We start from the raw sequence: 15,651 nt of genomic DNA, 5'->3' as shown, positions 1-15,651 counted from the left end.
CTTTCTCTGGTCTTCACAGTAAGCAGGTAGCAGACAGCCCACCTGCTTGATGTCAACATCTGTGGGTGAGGCCCCAGGAAGAATGTGCCGCTCCCAGCCTTAGCTCAGGTAATTAATCCCCACAACTGACAGGTGGCAACAGGCGGCCCTTTGGCTGGGGCCGTCAGGAAAAGTGCTTGGAGGAAGGATTTTTTTTTAAACTATCAAGAGCACAATTCGTACATGTCTGGCAGCTAGACGGCTGTGGCAGGAAGGGAGGTGGGGAGAAGTAAATACCTTGCCAGAAGCCTGTGGGGCCCATTTGGGGATCTGCTCTTACCTGATCCTATAGATTCCAACAGGATATGGTGGCCTGGAAGCTGTTTGCAAGCTCACTTGCAAAGTTCCCATTATTTGCTGCGGATTCAGTCTTAAGGTGGAAAGCCCAATGTCTGAATCAAGTGGTTGCGGCCAGAGAGAGGAAATGACTTGTCACTGAAGATGCCAGAAGTCAGTGGACAGGTCAAAGGCTAGAATTCTGTCCTCTTGACTTCATTAGACATAGGAAACCCAGAAACCAGGAGAGAAAACAGAGGCTTTGCTCAGAGGAAGGATAATTAGATAGTTCTTGGATGCTACTTTGGTTTTCAAACAAACTTCTGACAGCAGGCTTTTCAAGAGAACCCTGTTACTCCATTCCCAGACCACACAAAATTCATTAGTTCTTACTTTTTTTTTTGTTTCTGGAGTTTTGGTACATGATCCATTATAGATCATGAAATTTGTTTAGAGTGGACATATTGAAACTTTAAGTGAACACTTTCGGTAACTTTTCATTTTTAGTAATTAGAAAAAAAATCTTTCCCTAGTTGTAAAATGTTTAGTGTTTCTGATTTATAGATGACAGATTCAGAATTCCATAATTACCCAAGCACAATTCAATGTGATACTTGCTGGCTATGTTCAAAACATAGCACACTGAAGGTGAATCTCATTCTTTCTGACTATAACTTCCCATATCTGAGTGAGATGTTTTGGGTTCATTTTCCAAAGTCTCCTTATTAAAATTGAATCTTTTTTTATCTACTGAAAAGGTTGAGGAGCAGAGGTTTTCAGTCAAATAAGTAATGAGTACAATTTGTTTTTAAATACTATTACCCCATTCCTCATTTTCTCTTAATTCACATGTACTTTAATTTTCTTCTGTGTTCATTTGCTTCTCCCCCCACTCCCCCCCCCCCCCCCACACACCAAGTCAAATGTTAGGATTTCATTTGGTTATCTCTGAACACATTGTGTGTTTCACCAATTCTAATCATTGACTCCATTATCTTCTTGGCCTTATGAAAAGCAAACTCTTGATTGTCACTTGTCAGGAATAGAATTTAGGAAGGAAAATGCTGAGACACTAGATATCGTAGAATAGCAAGAAAGCAGGTTATGGAAGTTGACCATGGCAAAAATGCGATTCACAGATTTTTCATAATAGCCTTTGGCTTGACCTTTGTATTTCTTGTCAAGGGCTATTTGATGTAGTACAGGCCATGTGTTATCTCTTGAAGTCTTTTGAATTCTTTGCAAATAGGAACCATACATTAGAAATCCATCCAGCATTTCCTGTTAGTGAATGGTGGCTATTTTACAGATTGCAGATCTCATTGTATTTTCTATTTATTTTTTTTCTGCTAGTGCCACAATTTGAACTCAGAAACTGGAACTTACTGTGCTTGCCTTCTTGGTTGGTGGTGTAAAACTTGAGCCACACCCCCAACTGCCTTTTGGCTGGTTATTTTAGAAACCTATCTTGAGAACTTGGCTGTCTAGCAGGCATCGTACCATAGTCCTCCAGATCTCAGCCTCCTGAGTAGCTAGGGTTACAGGTGTGAGCCTCGTTTCTTTTCTATTTTTTAAATAAATCCAAATCCATTTAGAAGCACAGAAGTAAAATTAGACTCATGCATTAATTTATGTATTTGAAATGTATTCATTTCTTTCCATCTTCTTCAGATCCAGCCATCCTCTCTCAGTGAAGAAACATGCCATAAATGTTAATAGGCCACAGCTGCATCTGGTTTTATAAGCTGAGGTTAATTATTTTGTGGGCAAACATCCAATAAATCATAATGTGTATAGTATTACATTAAAAGAGAATTTTCAAACGTTCCCTTGGAGTATTATAGCATACCAGAGATGAGTTGATCTGGATTTGTTGAATTGTGATGATTTTGACATTGGCTTGTATAGTTGCTTCCCTTAAGAGATATAATTATTTACTTATTTGTTTCATTGAGAATCAATTCATCCATATTTAATCCAATATGTGCATACAATAATGTGTTTTGTTTTCTGGGAGAGATTGAAAGAAGTGAAGGTTTTATTTATTTTGTTTTTGATGCAGTAGGGAGGAAGGGTCTTGAATGTACCTTGAGGACTAGGAGCTGTTGAAAAATTATGCAGGTGTGTACTGATACTAGCTGGCATCTCTATGCATTGTGATACAGAATTACCAGTCTGGCAGCCAAGAGTGTGTAATATAGAATGTCACTAAGGCAGGTGGTAAGGATAGGGTCCTAGTGACAGGAATGCTTTTTTTCTCTGCTATTTGCAGCAGATTATTAGTAAAGGAACTGAATTTGCTCTTGTTTTTTTTTTTTAATACCCTGGAATCATTTTATTTGAACATGATACTTAGCTATAAGCAGCTCACCCTCTCAATATACCAAACCTCCTTCCTTCCATATCCATGCAAAACAAAGCTTAAGCAAAGCTTGCTTTTCCATTCTGTGAGGAGTATTGTATAAAAAGAGGGAGTTTAGTTTAGTTGATGGTTTTCAGACACTTGTCTGGTATGCCACTGAAGACATACTTTGTTCATTTTGATATTTAAAACGGTCATGACTATGTATGAGGAAATTTGATTGAAGCCCAACAAAAGCTAAGACTCCTTGCTGGTGAGCTAGTGCTTCATTGGCATGAATATAATGAAGAACAAATACTGATTCCTACTCTTTTAATATATTTCTGATTTTTCAAAAATCACCATTTTGTTTTTGTCATTCTTTTTAATGTATTCTTTTTTTAAAATTTTTTTATTGTGAAAATACCATCCAGAGGAGTTACAATTACATGGGCAAGATAATGAGTTCATTTCTTATCAAGCATTGTTGCTTCCTCCTTTGTTTCCCCTTCCTATCCCTTCCCATATCCCACCCCCCCTTCCCTCCCCCTTCCCTTCTTCCTTCCACTCTCCCCCTCTCCCCTCCAAAGTTGTAAAGTTCGTTTTTTGACATAACGACTTGTACATCTCATTGTTGCAATGGGTCCACCTGTATCCCTATTTAAACGATTTGTTTTTTCCCTTCCCCTTCACAAATTATACCAACATCAAATACAGTGAAAGCAGAGGTTATATCATGGGGGAGGGACTTACAAAGCAACAAAGAAATCATCTTATAAATACGTTAGAAACAATCGCATAAAAGTAAAAAAGATTTGAATATTTATCTTGGGGTTCATTTCACCTAACATCAACATATCTGTCCTTTTCTGCTTGTCTCAGACATATACTAGTTATTGCAAATAAGGGAAACCATGGGTCCTGTGTTTCTTTGGGCCTGGCTTACTTCACTTAGTATAATTTTTTCCAAGTCTTTCCACTTCCTAACAAATGGGGCAATGTCATTCTTTCTGATCGAGACATGTATTCTTGACAATATAAAACCTGAGACTAAGATTCTCTAGGAAGTTTGCATGGAACCATCAAATAAAGCTGGATGCTGGTGGCTCATCTCTTTAAATCCTCACTACTCAGGAGGGACTATCTAATGATTGAGGTTCAATCTTATCTCCAGTTAACCACAAAGAAAGCCAGAAATGGAAGTGTGGCTCAAGTGGTAGAACTCCAGTCTTGAATGGAAATTGCCAAGCAAGAGTTTAAAGCCCTGGGTTCAAGCCTAGTATGGGCTTCAACACAAAGAGCAGCAACCACATAGTCCATGACAATAGTCATCTCACAGGCTTCTGAATTTCCTAAATAGGAATGATGAACTCAAGATCCAGGGAGGATCTGGTGCAAGGCCTGAAATTCCTTCTGAGTTCTTGTTCATATCCATGATTCCTTTGGAGAAACCAATCACTTTCATCTTCAGACATTCATTAATTTAAATGTGCTTTCTTAGCACCTTGCTATAAGTGTTAAAGCCATGTGATACATAGTGATCAACATTGAGCTACATGTCAAGATGGTTCTAGTTGTTGAGTGTTCATGATAAAATCTTGTCTCCTTTCTGGGGTTTTGGTTTCTCATCTGTGTCTGACGTACTTTGAATCAAATGATCTCGAAGCTTGAAGCCTTCTGATTTAACATTCTAGGATAATCTTAGCAAAGTTATCTTAAGCCTAAAAATGCCTTAAAATAGGGTGATTCGATTATAGAAATGTAGACGCAAACCCTTGCTTTAAAAATGTCAAGTTGTTTTCTATAGAAACTGTGATGAAACTATGACATGTAATGCAAACATTACCTTCACAGAAGTGTGTGTGTCTGAATTCAGGCTCTTGTTGCCTAGATTTAGATGTGCCGCTAAATTGCCTCCATTTCATGTTTAGAAATCATGTTTTTAGAAATCACGTTTTCTAGAGATGTCTTCCAAACTAAGTAAGCCCTCAATTTTTCTTTTGTTTTTTTTTTTTTTACTTTCTCTCTTTTTTTCTTCAGAAGCCACATTGTAATTCTAGAAGTCACTTATTGAGTGTGAAGAGTTTCCTTTAGACCCATTTCTTTAGGGCCAACTCCTGGGTCCCTTGTACCCATACAAAGCCAGAGATGAAGCACAGGCTCTGTAAATATTTGTTGATGAACAAATTTCATCTCTACATCTCAGTTCTACATGTGACGATTAGAGAAAAAGGAATACACAAAACATTTTCTACATTCCACCTAAGTTCAAACATATTCAGTGTTCTCTGTCTTCTGAAATCATAGATGTGTCACACTTTTAGAGGTGGGAGCTGTTTCTGCCAAATTTATTCATCAAAAATTAAAAAAAATAAACTTAATCATCTTTGCTAGGTTGATTCTATTCATGTTATTACAAGGTGATTTTAGATGAAAATATCATTGCTAAGTGTTTCTTAGGGTGTTAAATAAGAAGGCTGGGCAGCTACCTTTAAAAGTAAAGCAGAAGTTTAGCATACAAAGGCACTGAATTCAATTCCTGACAACACACACACACACACACACACACACACACACACACACACACACACACACACACACACACTTAAGAAACACTCTCAAAAACTTAAGAAAAAACCTAAGACATCTGAGTATCTTTAAGAACATTAATATTTCTCCATACTGTCTCACATATTTTTAATAAACAAAATACTAGAGATAAAACTTAAAGTTGCCCTACCATCTTATCTGATGCCCCTCTTTTCTAGCTATTAAAATGAAAGAAATACATCTGTGTGCAAGAATATGGTCAAATAGGTAAAGTGTATGAATTGAAAATAGTAAATTGCTGAGGATAAATATTGGACAATATTATGTAGGCAAGTTTTGAAGTTGCAAAATTGTAACTTCAATGAATGTAGGGATGTATATTTCAAATGTATGGAGGTGGACAAACCAAATTCTGTAAACAAGTGAATCAATTTTTTACGTCATTTAGAACTTACTGATTATTAGCAGATAAATCAGCTGTATAGGATTCATTATAAATGGTTACTCATAAAGCTTCAACAGACTTATTATTTGGCAAATAATTGAGAATTGAGAATTGAAATAACGTTTCACAGTACACACCAAATTAGTTATGCTACATTAAACACTATGTGAAGAATCTTAGAAATATGAGGCTTCAGAAATATTCTTAATATGCAGCTTTTGTGTCAGTTTTTGCCATTGACTAAGGATTTTCACATTGATAATAATGTTACACTTTTTTCTGTTTTTATATTAATGAATGGTGAAGTAGCTATAGGAAAAGACAGGGTATAAATTGAAGAGGCAGCACTTAAATCTGATGTTTTGATTCCTAATCCAGTAATTGTTGCCTACAATTGTTGGATTTGGACAAGAATTTTTTTCTGGCTTTGGGAACTCTTTCTTTTTGTCTTTCACACAAAATTGGCCTATTGGTCCCAGTGTTACCTTATTTATTTTGTCTAGAATTAAAACTTTTGTTTTCTCTATTTGTTCATGACTTCATTGACTACAACTTGTTTTAGTTGCCAGATAATAGCAAAATCTCTACTTGAAAACTAGCTGATTCATTCTGCTTTGGTTATAGAAAGGGATATGAAACTAACTGGTACTGTTTCTATAAGCATTCTTTGTTCTAAATAATAATATTTCCTGGACTGTTTTTGTGCTTTAATGCAGGGCTTTTATAACAAAAACAAGAATACTATATTTTACCAAGCCCATGTGTCTCTTCCATCTTTCCATTCCTTTCTACTGTCTTAGTTTAGCTTCTCTTCCCTTTGTGCCTGAATAGCTCCTTGGGTTCCTTCTGCTTCCCACTTTCCTCTAGCTTTGTGTGAACTTCTCAGTTGGTAGTGTGTTATGTTATGGTTTAATTTTCTGAAACCTGAGTCTCCTGAGAATCTTCTTTCCTAGGTTAGCCTCATGGCTGTCTGCTCTGCTTCTCCACATTCCCTAGCACAAGGGTATTTCCCATGGATAGCATAACTGTAGTTTCACTCATGATGTTTTCTTCTCATGGAAAGCCTATGCCAACCTCTGGCTTCTCTTCATCTTTGGTTGGATACATTATCCAGCTGATGAATGCTGACTTGTCCTGGAAGACCTAGTTTAAATGCCATTACCACTGGGAAATTCAGTACCACTATGACAGTTTTTCTTCTCCACTTTAGGTGAATATGTTTGTTTTTCTCTTTCCCTCTTGTCCACAGCCAATCCATCAGCAAATGTGGCTAACATTTATTTGGAAAATGAATTGCTTTTCACTTCTCCCATTTTTGGCTCAAGACCCTCTCTCATTTGTTTTTTGTTTTAATATGGATTGCTGCAGTAGCTTTATGATTGAATGTTCCTGTTTCCAACTCTGATCCATGAAGTCTATCCTTCATGTGATAATTAGAGTGACCCCATTAAAAGAAAAATTCTCAGTGGATTTTTTCTTTACATTAGTTAAAAAATCATTTTCCTAAATTGGAAATAAAAAGAAAAATAATAAAATAAATATAAGTAAAACAAAAGTAATGAAATAAATATAAAATAAGTTTAAGTAGAAATGAAAAGAAAAAACTAGATAACGCCCTCTACTTGCTCAGACTTCTCTGATGGCTTTGATCTCACATCTAGAAAAACTCAGGTCTTTATTCTGGACTATAAGACCTAAGATAATGAAGACAGATATTCTCTGACCTCTGTAGCCTTTGTTTATTGTTCTCTAGATTCCTGGTAGCCATGATGGGTATACTTACCCTTCTAGGTAGAAGACACTAAAGCACCTTCCAAAAAACAAAACAACAACAACAAACCTACTAGAAATAATAGGTGAAATTACCAAATTCATAGGCTATGTGGTTAAATTATAAAAATCCATTTTTATATACTAGAAAAAATTGTATACTATAAAAATTGTATTTTGAAATAGAACAAAATAGAAGAACTCAGTCTGATTTAAAGTATAAAATTAAAGTGATATGACATCACTTTAGATATATCATATATAAATATATAACATATAGAGATAAATATAAGTCAACAGAAGAAAATATCCAGACATAGACCTGAACAAATTGGCCCAATGATTTTCAAAAACAACAAGAGAATGGTTGCCAATGAAATAGTATGCAAACAATTGGGTATCTGTTAAAAGGCAAAAGGACAAAACAAACAAAAAGAACCAGTGGCTCACCTGTGATCCTAGCTACTCTGAAGGCTGCAAACTGAAGACCCATACAATAAAAAGCATAAATGAGGATTTTAGAAAATCTCAAGTCAATGATAGGGAGCAAATTAGAAGTCAACTTTAGAAATCAGAGAGAGAAAGAGAGTCTGTAGGTGTTCAAACTTGCAGTCTTTGCTGACATGAATCATCAGTGTATTTAAAAATCGTGGTGCAAGTCAGCTTCCCATTTTGGCCATCTTACAGAGGCCTGGAAAATTGGAAATGATGATGATGTTAGTGAAGAGGATGTAGCAAAGCCTAAGGAATGATTAATACACTATATAGGTCAGGGAGCCAGAATTTAGTACTGGAAAAAATATTAAGTGTCATCACAGAACTGATTTGCCACCAGTGAGGCAAATAAAGGAGCAAAGAATTGATTTTGTAAAGAATGGGGCCTGTTGGTCCCATTAATGAACAGAAGGCCTGGTAGTTGAATCAGAAGCAATACATGTAATACATCCTGGCTCTGGTCAGGTATTTTGATTTAGTCAAATATGAAACACTCATCATTAATATTGAAGAATTTGAAAAGTACAGTATCACATGCATTCTAGCTAGAAAGAATATCTCAATTGTCCTAACACAAGGGACAGAAGAAAGGAAAAATGGGACTATTCCCAAATAGAATAGTACACTTAAATCATGTGGGATAAATGTGCCATTGTATTTAAGAAGTTTGTATGGGTATAACATGGAGGGTAAATTGGAGTAGTGAGGAAAGGCGTGGGTGCTGAAAGGGAGAGAGAGCTACATAGGGTCAGAACAAGTTCTTAACAATCCACATTAAAAAGCCATCCAGAAGTACATCCCAGAGCCATATCAGAAGTACAACAGGCAGTGCCACTACAGCTCAGGCAGACTTTCCACCTACCCCAAGATGTTTTCAGTTCTATCACTAGCTTAGTCTCCTCATCATTAAATGAACAATTATTAAACTAAGAAATTGTGGACATAGAACACTTTTGAGATGCATTACAGGGCTAGAGCAGACAGTCTACATGTTTCCTTCACCTTGAAAAAAACAAAAAGGAGCCATAATGTTGTATATAAGAAAACTGTAAAAATTCAAGAGTTCACTTTTGCAAGAGAACGGAGAGGTGAGGAATGGTTTGACCTCAGGCAAGTCTTCCCTGTCCTTTAATTTTCTTATCTATAAAATGGGGATAATAATACAGGCCCATTATCTACCATCTGCAATTCTGAAGTTCTAGAAGCTGAAAGCCAAAAATTTGGTGTTGATTTTTGAAGTTGGTAGATGCACTCACTTGTTGGTGAATTGCATGCAACTGCAAACTATGAGGCTATGCAGTTGATTTTCCCATTGAGTATATTTATGAATTTTACAGAAGTGTTAATGTTTGAGTATGAAGTATTACCCTAGTTTACTAGATGTGTTTGTGATCTGTGTTATATGAACTTTCCCCGCTTTCTCAAATCTAAACCATTCTGGATTCTGAAACTTCTGGCCTCTGGAGTTTCAGATAAGATGTTAAGGACCTATAATACTTTCCTTACAGTGTTATGTGAAAACTGACTTTCTAATAACATAACTAAGTGAATGACAAACCTATTATTACTGGTCATAATTTAAGCTTAGAAACTTGATTTCTCATCTGTATCACTGAGCTTTCACAAGGATTAGTTCCTTGACAATATCAAAAATTATTGTTAGACTTTCGTTCTTTAGTCTGTCAAATTTGTCTTGTAATATATTAATTATTGTAAAATAATGCTTCTTGTAAGAAACTAAACTACTAAGAACATTTATTCTCTTCCTAGCCATCTTTATGTACTTGGAAGGATTCCTTAATTGCCTTTGAATTTTTGCTGACAGACTTAAGATTTTTAGCTACTTTTCCTGAGGTTCATTTTATGAAGTTCAGGATTAAAACACATATTATGCTCTTTCTGAGTAAAACACAAATGCATATGCCCATTTCTTGGGAGTTCTCCTTAAAGTGAGTTCTTAATATTCCCTAAAACAATGTTTTTGTTAGTGAAGTCATGATTTCAAAGCAGAAGAGTAAAACTATTTGTCTACGTTTCACTCAGAGTTTTCCAAATTTTATTTCTGTGGTGGTTTGTTGGCAGGCTTCCTTTACTTCAAGCTACATAAACCCCTTTTTACTTTATTTAATCCTTGGCCTGTGGGCAGGCAAGACTGATTTTGCAATGTTCTTCCCGAAGTAGGAACGTTTTAACTGAAAATTTCCTACACTGAAAAACTAGGGAAGAAAATACATGATTTTCTTAAATATCATATTTCAAAAGTAAGAGATAAAGCAGTCATTTTAAACAATGTGGTCTTTTTTGTGTGTATATTGTAGGATGTTTGTCTTGTGTCGGAATTTGTTTGTTCCTCTGACTCCAGCTCTCTGGGTCTTTCCCTGACAGGATGGCTCTGCCAACTTATGCCTGAAATTGCAGTGTGTTTACCCTTTGTTTGGGTTACTAGGTGCTCCACTCTTGGCCAGAATCTACAATGCTCCAGTGGTTTCATATCAGTATCTGAGTAGAGATGCAGCAAAAGAGGCATTGACCGAGAGAGCACAGATGATAAAGTTTAATATAAATTACAATTAGAATGTAGAGAAGTGATGAAGGAAAGCAGCATAGGAGGGGAGTGTGTGTGTGTGTGTGTGTGTGTGTGTGTGTGTGTGTGTGTGTGTGTGTGTGTGTGTGTGTGTGTGATATGTTTGGTTCAAGGTCACATGCCTTGTGTATCCCATTTTGCCACTTCTGTAAACAAACAACCATAGCCAACATCTTTCTGAAGGAAGGATGGATGGAGAGAAAAAGCTTCATTCAGCTGTGAATGTTTAAGAGATCTGCACGTGGCTCCTTTAGTGCTATGACTAGCTGTGCTTGCCATTTAGGCAAAGGAATATTGCATCAAGTTACCCCTTTCAGATCGTGCATTCTCTGTCATTATGATCTCAGGATAGAAATGCACTAGATGGGCCAGGAGAGTCTGTCTTGTGGACCCTCACTCCTCCGTGTACTCCATCTGATTAAAGCACCTGAGCACTCTATATATGTCTTTGGAGTATTACAAAGACAAGGTTTATTATAATCCTCTAAGCATAAAACAGTCCTCATGGTTTGTTTAGCATCACTCAAAGTATGAAAGAAGTTTTGCTTTTAGTTCTGGTAATCAATAAAGTTGCTTGTGGTGCTATTTTTAAAAAAAAAAAAATCTTTCAGACCTGTTTTATTATCCTAAATAAAAGGTAAACTGGGCACCAGTGGCTCATACCTATAATCTAATTACTCAAGAGGCTGATATCTGAGTATTAATGGTGTCAAAGCCAACCTAAGCAGCAAAGTCCTTGAGACTTTTATGTCTAAGCAATAAAAAAAAATAGCTGGAAGTACAGATGTGACTCGAGTGGTAGAGCACCAACCTTGAGGGAAAAAGCCCTGAATTCAAGCTTTCCAATACAGGAACAAATAGTGACATAATTGTACTATCTTGTAGAAAAGTAAAATTTTATGGTATCAATTTGATTCATACAAGTACTGGATGTCATATGTTTACTCACCTATGATTAACAAGTGTAAAACATTGTAAAAATTAGAGGTATTTTCATTGTCTTACTTGTAACAATATCTCCCCTTGGCTCTCTCCTTCTTTCCCATTTGCCTGGGCCTTTCTCTAAGCAGTATTCCACAGAGCTGAAGAAGCTATACTGCCAAATCGCAAAGACATGTCCCATCCAGATCAAGGTGATGACCCCTCCACCCCAGGGTGCTGTTATCCGTGCAATGCCTGTCTACAAGAAAGCTGAGCATGTCACTGAGGTGGTGAAGCGGTGCCCCAACCATGAGCTGAGCCGAGAATTCAATGAGGGTAAGGACATTGGAGTGTTTAACTGGTCAATTGAGCTCCTTGAAGGTCAGGATCCTGTGAGCATTATTTTCTGATTTTCTGCCTACTCGTTATCAGTTCAGGCTGCCAGTTTAGCTGATAGGGTATCCAAGAATAATGGTACATTCATATGTGGCTCTCACAGTGGTTCTGCCCAGGCCCAGAGTTCAAGACCCACAACCCACAAAAAAAAAAAAAAAAAAAAGGAAAGGGGAAAAAAAAGTGAACAGATATTTACAAGAAAGAAATAAAGCCCCAATTCTCCTTAGCACAAGAAGACTTTTCACTGATTTCTAGTTCCTGTCTACATGTATGCATTGTCTGTACCCTAGTGACCTGCTTTTTACTTAAAAATATACCATAAAGTCATAACCTGACTTATGGAATTGGAACCAATTTGTACAATTACTTAATAATTTTAAAAAAATGTTTAAAAGAATATTCCATGTAAATAGGCATCATTAGCAATTTACCTCAGTTTATGCTTCATTTTTAAATGTTTTCTCATTTATGTTACATGATAGTTATTTGGTTTTTATAAAAATAGATGATGCTTCCCATTTTCTTGTCCCCTACCTAGAACTCTTTCAGCATAGTTAACCCAGAAATTATTGATATGTTTATATCTAAAGATGGAGTGCTGGGCGCTGGTGGCTCACATGAGTAAACCTAGTTACTCAGGAGGCTGAGATCTGAGGATTGTGGTTCAAAGCCAACCCCAGCAGAAAAGTCCCTGAGACTCTTATCTCCAATTAACCACCAGAAAACCAGAAGTAGTGCTGTGCCTCAAAGTGGTAGAATGCCTTGAGCTGAAGAGCTGAGGGACAGTACTCAGGCCCAGAGTTCAAGCCCTATGATCTCTCTTCTACCTCCTCAGCCCCTCCCCCAAAAGAAATATCTAAAGATGGAAAAGGAGAAAATAACAATTAAGGTGAAAGTCCTGATTTTATACTCTTCTGCTGCTTATTTAGTATTTTGCTAAATTTGAGGGTAGCATTGCTTCTTGAATTGATATTTTTTAAATTAACTTTCTAACTCCTTCAATTTTCCAGGGAAGTTTGCAGAATGTGTTCCCGTGATGAAGTCGGAGGTGTGATCATGAGTTCTATAAAAATTTAAATGGTTAACCTTACACTCCAAAGCATAGATTAGGACTACTATCTTCAATAAAGTTTTGCATTGCATTAGTTATTACTAATAAGGTTCTGCTCTCTTCCTGTATCCTGTATGAGATCTGTTCCTTTTTTCAAAGATGCATCTTTACTCCTTTATGTGGACTATTTCCTTGTCCACAGTATACTCTGTCCATGGAGCTTCATTTGGTTTTATCCTGAGAGTAAATAAATAAATGAACCATTTTGTCTCTTTCTGCTCTACAGGACAGATGGCTCCTCCTAGTCATTTGATCCGAGTGGAAGGGAACAGCCACGCCCAATATGTAGAAGACCCTATCACAGGAAGGCAGAGTGTACTGGTACCTTATGAGCCACCTCAGGTAAAATCAATGAATAAGTAAAAATAAGAGATACAGAATAACAATAACTGATTGGTAGGCTTGAGATAGGATTCATTTTGGTGACTGAGATATCCCCAGTGTTTATCACTGGGTTAGTCCTTGTCATTAAATATATGAGTTGTAAACAGCTTTTCACATGCCTCCTCTTAAAATCATCTAAATGTGTATGTATAGTGAATTAATTGGTAATATAACTCTTTGTCCTCATAACTCTGGAAATAAGTTTTATGCACAGCATACTTAATCCAGCTAACAGTTGAATGGGTGATGGACTGGTCTGTAAATGGGAGAGTTTACCAGACATCTCTGAGCTCAAGTTTCACCAAACAACATGGCAAATGTGTACATCTGCTGTGGAAAGCCAAGTAGTGAGGTGGAATGTACACAGGAGTAATAAGACCCAGGTTTTGGGTAGCTGTCTGGATCTTTAGCATGTGACTTTCCCTCACTGGGCTTCCGTTGATTTACCCATAAATAACCACATCAGATGCTTTAATTCTAAGGACTTTTTAGCCTGGGGCTTTTATTTGTGGAAGTGTATATTCAAATCAATGTCCCGTTTTATCTACATAGGGAAAATATCTACTATCCTTGAGGTGATATTGTGATTTTTAGAAATTTTGTTTAGCTCTCCATTTTCAGTGCTCTTGAGCAAGGTGATAGAGTTTATTTGAACTGGATGATGTAGTTCAGCCTACAAAAGCACAGGGTCAAAGATCAAAACTCTGGTTAAGGCTATCTCAAGTTTTCCAGAAGGCAAGGCAAAGGGATCCACAGTGGAATTTCAGAGTGTGTCATGAGAACATCCCATTAGAAGTGGAGGTCTTTCAACAGAGGGAAGAACTAAGAGGGCCGAACCTCAACTCAAACCATCACTAACACAGTGTTCTTGTCTGTACTCAGGTTGGCACGGAATTTACCACTGTCCTGTATAATTTCATGTGCAACAGCAGCTGTGTTGGAGGGATGAACCGTCGTCCAATTTTAATCATCGTTACTCTGGAAACCAGAGAGTAAGTGTTCTGCGGAGAGCTCACTGTCAATAATCACAAACACAGGGCACAAGAAATGGCGTCTCTCCTATCCTTATCTCTCACTTTGCCTGGCACAAGAGAAAACTGCCCTTAATTCTGTTCTTTGTGCTTTAAATCCTTGCTGTAAACACTTACATAAAAGATCTAAGAAGTGGAGACAGAAAAGGGTGGGTAAAAGTAGACAAAGAAAAAAAAAAAAGCAAGCAAGAAAACCTGGAAAGGTGTAAAAGTCTCTTCATACCTGAATTCTTGACATTTGACTGGAATTGTTTCTGATCAGACAGTGTTTGTTTTCATGTGGCCCCAAGGCATTTAGCAGTTTCTTTGAGTGAGTCTGGGCTGCCTAAGGGGATTTTATTGGAGACATCCCCTGGCTTAACTCAAGTTTCCTTCAAAATATGTAGCTAAATACAGCTGCTCAGCTAATGGCTTGGAGATTCTTTGCAGAACAAATGGAATGTTGTACCAATATTGCTTGTGGCAGAGAAGTGCTTTTGTGTGCTGCCAGGTTTTGGAGGTCCTTACTCAGGGCAGCCATGCTGAAAGGGTGTTGGTAATGGCCTACAGCAGCAACAATAAAAGTGGGAAAACTCTGAAGGGCCTTCAAAAATCCTGTGATTTTAATCTTTTCTTTCCCTGATTCTCTCATTCCTTAGTGGACAAGTCCTGGGCCGCCGTTGCTTTGAGGCCCGGATCTGCGCTTGTCCTGGAAGAGACAGGAAGGCAGATGAAGACAGCATCCGCAAGCAGCAAGTTTCGGACAGTACAAAGAACGGTGATGGTACGAAGCGCCGTAAGTAGATGTAGTGACCAAATAGGGCGGGGGTGAGTCTTCTCCAGAGAGCTAGGGCTACAGAAACTAAATAGGAGATACCACTGGCTCCAGGAGGAGAATGCTGCGCTTAGCAGGTTGACTAGTAGCTGACTAGGTTGAATGGTAAGCATTAAAGGAGGCACCGTGGCGGATTCCAGGTGTGACCCCAGCTTTACAAAGCCAATAGGCATTGCTTAGGATTTCTTTTTAATGCGGGGCTACTCAGAACATGAGTTCTACACCAGTAGCATGAGCATCATTGGCTAAATTTTTGTAGCAGGATCGTCTTTGTACCGTGGATCCTGAATGGGTGTGATTTCTAATTTAGGAAAAATTGGAATTTGAGGAACCTCTTCCTGCCTTTTATTTTTACCATTACCAACCCAGTCTCTATAGCATACACTTTCCTCCATAAGAGAGGAATGATCTAGAAAATAAAATAAAAAATTCAAAGCTACCATTTGCATTCTACCATTGGAGCCATACCCCAAACCTTTTCATTTTAGTTGGAT

At 37.4% G+C, this 15,651-nt stretch overlaps 1 protein-coding gene across 8 annotated transcripts in view; it reads left to right on the top strand.

The window, feature by feature from the left end:
* Tp63 (tumor protein p63) overlaps positions 1–15,651 on the top strand; it is a 211,521-nt gene that overhangs the window by 168,794 nt on the left and 27,076 nt on the right. For 4 of the 8 annotated variants that reach the window (XM_042669708.1, XM_042669700.1, XM_042669751.1 and 1 more), the window contains 4 exons: positions 11,571–11,757; positions 13,155–13,270; positions 14,195–14,304; positions 14,982–15,118. In XM_042669708.1, the coding sequence (XP_042525642.1) occupies positions 11,571–11,757; positions 13,155–13,270; positions 14,195–14,304; positions 14,982–15,118 (550 nt within the window). The remainder of the gene's footprint in view (positions 1–11,570; positions 11,758–13,154; positions 13,271–14,194; positions 14,305–14,981; positions 15,119–15,651) is intronic. The other 4 variants (XM_042669742.1, XM_042669716.1, XM_042669759.1 and 1 more) reach the window with 1 other exon arrangement.

Source organism: Dipodomys spectabilis, unplaced genomic scaffold, assembly GCF_019054845.1.
Source record: "Dipodomys spectabilis isolate Male_0828 unplaced genomic scaffold, ASM1905484v1 ptg000017l, whole genome shotgun sequence".
In the NCBI taxonomy this organism is placed as follows: domain Eukaryota; kingdom Metazoa; phylum Chordata; class Mammalia; order Rodentia; family Heteromyidae; genus Dipodomys; species Dipodomys spectabilis.
The sequence above is the reverse complement of the archived record's forward strand: the minus strand, read 5'-3'. Positions and strand labels throughout refer to the sequence as shown.